General features: G+C 48.8%; 1 protein-coding gene across 1 annotated transcript; it reads left to right on the top strand.

Moving 5' to 3' along the window:
* The first annotated feature begins 4836 nt into the window (after positions 1-4836).
* On the top strand, positions 4837-5930 carry LOC121287575 (lysophosphatidic acid receptor 6-like). The gene is made up of 2 exons (XM_041205507.1): positions 4837-4858; positions 5183-5930. Exons 1-2 carry the CDS (start codon positions 4837-4839, stop codon positions 5887-5889), a joined length of 729 nt encoding a protein of 242 aa, XP_041061441.1. The 3' UTR covers positions 5890-5930.
* Positions 5931-6270: the final 340 nt, after the last annotated feature.

Here is a 6270-nt window from a genome sequence, read left to right as displayed (position 1 = left end):
TTATATGACAGAAGATCTTGAATATTTCTTCACCTCACAAACTCAGCACCTGTGTTCTACCTTGTGTTGATTAAACTGCACAACCTTGGCCAGAAAAATTGGAATTGGAACTTGTTGGTTATGCCACATTCTGTATAAAACTGCGCATAACTGCTTTCTTATATACCACTTCAGAGGAATAATGGCACTGAAATTTAAAAAGTTAGACCAGAGTTTTAATGTAAGTGTGCAGGGGCGGGCCCAACACGCTGACATGTAAAATGGCGTGTGATGACGTCAATTGTGCATCCTGACGTCAGCGTGCACCGTCGCAATATTTCAGTGGGCGGGCACACTCTGAGCTCCGACGCAGGCCCGTCATTAATTGATGGGTCACTTAATGCCCTTGAGCCATTAAGACACCGAGATTTTTCAGAGCCCGTGCGATTTTCAGAGTGTTGCACAGGCGCAAGGGGCAGGCGGTTAGGTCACATTTTTAAAAACTTCAACCACGGACCGGATAAGAGGTGTCAGTGGGCCCACGAATGCTATTTGTTAGTCATTTACTTTTTAAATATACTTCCACTTGCTTGTGCGAACAGGAGAACTTCAAATCTCTTCAGAGCTGTTTATACAGGAATAACAGGCTTCAGGTCAGGACTCTGGAGTAAACATCATTCTTGAGCCTTGCAGCTTTCAGGCAGCCTTCCCTTACCCTGGGAATGGGAGTTGTGCTCTCCACTGGAGGCACCTCCCCTGAGGAAGACGGGATGGCCAGAAGGGGGAGGAAGCCAGGAATCCATATTCAGCCTCCAGGGGAGCGAGCTTTGGGAGGACAGGCGCAGGCACAAGGGGCGCAGGGCCAACAGTAAGTCCAGGGCAAAATGGGCTGCAGATGACGCCACTATCCCGCTGCCAGGGTTTACAGGCAGCAAAGCAGCTATCTCAATATGCCTGAGATGCAGTGCCGAAGGAGGCTCCTTCTCTCAAGGGAGACAATGACCTCCATTTGTCAGATGATCGGCCCTGAGATCAGCGCCAACTGTGTGGGTGGACACCCCATGCCAGTGGCACTGAAAGTTACGGTTGCCCTCAACGTCTATGCCTCTGGTTCTTTCCAGCGGTCGGTGGGTGATTTTGTGGAGTCTCCCAGTCAGCTGACCACACGTGTGTCAAGCTGGTGACAGACATGCATTGACTTTCACTCACTACCGCTCGAATGAGGCCAGTCAGGCAGTGTGAGGCAGAGGCTTCACCGCGATTGTTGGGTTCCCCCGCATCCAATCGAGTGCATACATGTCACCATCGAGGTGCCACCGGGTGAGCCGGGTGCCTTTGTCAACAGGAAGGTATTCCACTCCATGAATGTACAGATAGTGTGAGACCATAGGGTGCAGATTCTGCAGGTCTGTGCAAGGTACTCAGGCAGCTCCCATGATGCATAAATCCTGAGACACTCCCAGGTGGTGAGGCTCTTCAGTGCTCCCGCCAGGTTGGATGGATAGCTGCTGGGTGACAATCATCCCCTCATCCCCAACTATCTGCTATCCCCTCAGAAGGTGGTTCATGACACCTCTCCACCACCCAAAAACAGAGGCTGAGCAGCAGTACAGTAGGAGCCACGCCTCCACAAGGGCTGTGGTAGAGAGAACTATCAGTCTTCTCAAGATACGCTTCTGATGCCTGGACCATTCGGGGGAGCACTGCAATACTCCCCAGATCGTGTGTCACTGATAGTTGTTGCATGCTGCACTCTCCACAATCTGGCGCTGGAAAGGGGGGACACAATGGAGGAAGAAGATGTAGTTGCAGAAGCTCAGGCAGCAGACAATGAGTCCTATAGTGAGTCCGAGGATGAGCACGCTCAGGAGAATGCTGAGGGGATAGGCACTAACACGGGCAACCTCTATGGAGGCAGGGACACCCGGGAGGCTTTGATCCAATGATCCTTCAGCTAGCACACCACAGACGGACCTCCAACACATGCCAGGACTGCAGGCTCCATACTTGATATCTGACAGCAACATTTGCTTAGTGAGCAACATGAACTATGTGCCTTTTCAATAAAGCTCAGTAATAAACAAGTCACTTATAACACCATGGGTTACCCTTCACCTGCAGAACTAATGAAGCACCCAGAGGATTGTTGAGAACCAAAACATTTAATGATTGGACACTTATATACAGAAATGAAAGTACATTAAAAGGTGTTGAACAGCACACCAACTTAAAAACAACTTAAACATTGGGCAAAAGAAAACTGCTAGGGATAAGCCTGTGTTGTGCCTAAGGTGCTCTACATCTATGTTTGTGGGTGCTATGTCTAGGTGCTCCCCTTTTGCTGGCACTGGCATTGGAGACAGCCTGCTCACTCTGCTGTCCTATTGGCCTTGATGACCTTGGCTGGCGTCCTCTGGCCCATGGAGCCTGTGCTGGCCCCGACTGGGAGGGAGCAGCCAGTCGCACTGCTGGCATCTCCCCAGTCGCCGCAGCCTCATCAAATGCCGCCGTCACTGGTAGAGCGGCAGAGGAGATGCTGCCTTCATCTGGAGCGCCCTTAGAGGAGCCCACAGAGACGACAAGCAGCTCGTGCACCAACGTGAGGTCATTTTGGACCTCCCTGTTCACCATTGATGTATGGGGACCTAGCTGGGATATTGGGTGCCCAATCCATCTCCCACACTGACACTGACCAGCTGAGGTCAATGCCGCTGTGACGGATTGCAGCTCCGAGCGCATCCCCAGGAAGCCCTTATTGTTCTCCAGGAGGAAGCTCTCCATGAGAGTCGCCACTCTTTCTATGGAGGAAGCATTACACGCAGCCATGAGGGTCAATGCATTGCTCATGCTCCGCATGGACTCCTCCAGCACGGAGACCATGGCACGCTTTACCTCATGTATCTCCACCAGGTCCTTCCACACACCCTGCTGCACTTCCAGCATCTGCTGCCTCAGGGATGTCTCCAGGGGTACATCATCAACCACCGATTGAGCATGTTCCTGGTCCCCAGCAGTCCTCCGACTGCCAGAGCTATTGGCACTCTCTGCCTCCGCCCGCACCTCAGGCGAGTGTGAAGTGCCCTCATCGCTGTGCCCCAGGACACTAGCTAACAATCTTATCCCCACTGAAGGCTGGTATGTGCGCTGGTGCCTGCCTGGCTGAGATGGTGTGACGCTGGTGTGTGTATCTCTTCAGGGCCCTCAGGTGTCAGTGGCGGGCCCTCTGCCTCCTCAGTCCAGACGTGCTCTGGTGAGGCTGAAAGGGAGAACAAGGACATGTGATTAGTTGAAGTTGTAACAATGTTAATGTGCATGTCTGGCTCCCGGACCAGGATGTGCTCCTCCTTCCATAATCAATACGAAATCCATGGTGGATACTGAAATCAATATACAGTCAACAGTGGAATGGTTGCAACGATAGTCATTGTGACCTCAGTGTACGGCACTCTTAACTCCCACTGGCACCCCAACCTCATCGCTGCTGGTAGGCCTGGGCGCATGGCACCTCTCCAACTCGAGAACCTCCTGCTCGTATCTGGTGAGTATGAGAAGGTGGGCCTGTCCTCCGCCAGTCCGCATCCATCCAGCGTTATTGCGTGTGGTCGTCTCCCTAAAGAAGAGAAGAGCATTGATTAGACCACCCTGTACCTGCATGGCCATTGCAGACTTGTCACCCCCACCTGAGTGAAACATTGCAGGGCTCATCCGATTCGTAACCCTGGAGCCACCGTACACTCACTCCAAGCAGCCAGGGCTGAACCCCTTGCCCAGATGTTGCCTCCATCACATTTGCCACTCACACTGTATCACCTTCCAAAGCAAGGAAGCACCACCACTGAGAAGGACAAGGGCAGTGTATGGATGGCTGCCCCAACACCTGGAAGTCCCCCTCCCAGTCAGTCTGCATCCTGACTTTGAAATATTTTGGCGTTCCAGCACTGCGCCTAGGTACAGATCCTTAAGGTCACCTCCAAAACAATACAGTGGGTATAAGTGCACCACAGGCAGTGGATACAGGAGGCAGCCCAGCACCATCCTGTTGGAGAGGGGGTGAGTTGGGGAAGGGGTGAGAGTGGGGAGCGGGAGAATGTTGGGGATGAGGAGAGTTGGGGAGGGGGAGAGAGTCGGGAGGAGGGAGTCGGGTAGCCGGAGAGAGTCGTGGATGGGGAGAGTTGGGGAGAGGGAGTCGGGGAGGGAGAGGGTCGAGGATGGGGAGATTTTGGGGGGGGAGGGGGTGAGGGCAGAGTCCAAAATGGTGCCGATCGAGTTTCCTGACACTCCTGGCGGTAAATGAGTGGTGAACCTGTGGAATGCATTACCACAGAAAGTAGTTGAGACCAAAACATTGTATGTTTTCAAGAAGGAGTTAGAAATAGCTCTTGGGGCGAAAGGGATCAAAGGATGAGGGGAGAAAGCGGGGACAGGTTATTGAGTTGGATGATCAGCCATGGTCATAATGAACGGCTGAGCAGGCTCGAAGGGCCGAATGGCCTACTCCTGCTCCTATTTTCTATATTAAACTGAAATCCTGGTGCTAAATGTGCGTATTGGCCCGATTATATCCGCATCGTTGAAGTGGATGAAGCTGGCTTAACACCAAGACTTGCTGTACGTTAATTCAAGAGAACCCAGTTGGGACATTTTGACAGTTTGAACAATATATCAACATTCTGCTGAATCTGTTGTAGCTCTGTGCAAACATAAGCCAATAAAAGCTCTCAAGTTCTTGATCATTTCCGTCATGATGTCAGAAAGCTGAAAGGGGAAGCATATCTTCAGACTTCGATTTGCAAGCATTTCAGTTAGACGCTGCTTCAGTGTGCAGATATCATGTTAATCTCAAACCAGACAGCAAACATGAACCAGACCTTGGTGGGCGGTATGTCTCTTTCTGCAGGATATTAATAGATCGATTATGTAGCATCAACTTATAGGGAACTTATTTATGATTTACAATAATAAAATGTTAGATACATTTAAACAAAAATGCTGGGCTTATTGTGAAGAGTGAGGACATCCAATCAACTTTTATAAAATATATAAAAAATGAAGTTTGGCAGTTTCTTTAACTTGATAACAATTCACGTCTACATTCTGCTTGTTTCAGCGGTGAATTGTATGGGAAACAACACGTTAAACATGGTTCTGGATGGTTCAGTGAAGCGATTTCTGGTCATAGTTAATCCACCGATGTTTGTTTTAGGATTGGTGCTCAACGTGGTCGCATTGTGGATTCTGTGCTTCAAATGTAAAAAGTGGACAGTGTCTACCATCTATATGACTAACCTGATCATTTCAGACATTTTGCTGCTTTTCTCCCTGCCTTTCAAAATCTACGCCTACCAGGTTGGGACGTGGTCCCTGAGTCCGGGATTCTGCAACTTCTTGGAATCTCTGTACTATGTGAACATTTATGCAAGCATGCTGATCATCATATTGATCATTTTGGATTGCTACATTACCATAAAACATCCCTTTTTGGCCAGAACCTTCAGATCCCCAAAGAAAACTTTGATTGCCTGCGCCCTGGTGTGGATTGTTGTCTGGTCTTGCTGTATCTCCCTTTATGATAAAAGGAAATCTGCAAACTGTTTCTTCAACCATTCTCCCTTCGTTTGGAAAGTGCATACTGTTGTAACTCTCCAAACCATATTCCTAGTCACTGCTCTCCTCGTGGTCTTCTGTTCCATTCAGTTCATCAGAACTCTAAAGAGAAGTGGCAGCCTGAAATCTGAGAAAATCTCCACTAGGAAATCCACAACAATTGTCCTTTCAAATCTGTTAACATTTCTTGTTTGTTTCACTGCTTACCACGCGGGGATCCTAATGTACTTTTTAGCTCGGAAATGTTGGATAGCAGATGGTTACCTGGTCCCTCTGCGCAACTTTTGCAAATATGCCTGTGTTTAGCAAATGTAAACTGTGTTCTGGATGCCATCTATTACTATTTTGTCATCAATGAGTCCTGGAAGTCATGTAGAAGCAGTGTGAAGGCAACCAAGACAATTGTTTGAAGTACAAATTACTCTCTCTGAAATAGGAAGATTTCCGTAGCAAATGTTTCTTTCTTATGAGTATGGAATCGGTGCATTGTGTCTGCAGAAGTTAACACAAACAAAATACTGGGGAGGCTGTAAATCTGGAGGTATATCAGAAAATGGTGGAACCACTCAACGGGCCAGGCAGCATCTCTAATTACTCCTGGATTGATCTTCTATTATTTTCAAACTATTAATTGCATCAAGAACTTGATGTATTTTATTGTTTCTATTCAAATTTAAAAACTTCATT

This window comes from Carcharodon carcharias, chromosome 2 (assembly GCF_017639515.1).
Source record: "Carcharodon carcharias isolate sCarCar2 chromosome 2, sCarCar2.pri, whole genome shotgun sequence".
Lineage (NCBI taxonomy): Eukaryota > Metazoa > Chordata > Chondrichthyes > Lamniformes > Lamnidae > Carcharodon > Carcharodon carcharias.
The sequence above is the reverse complement of the archived record's forward strand: the minus strand, read 5'-3'. Positions and strand labels throughout refer to the sequence as shown.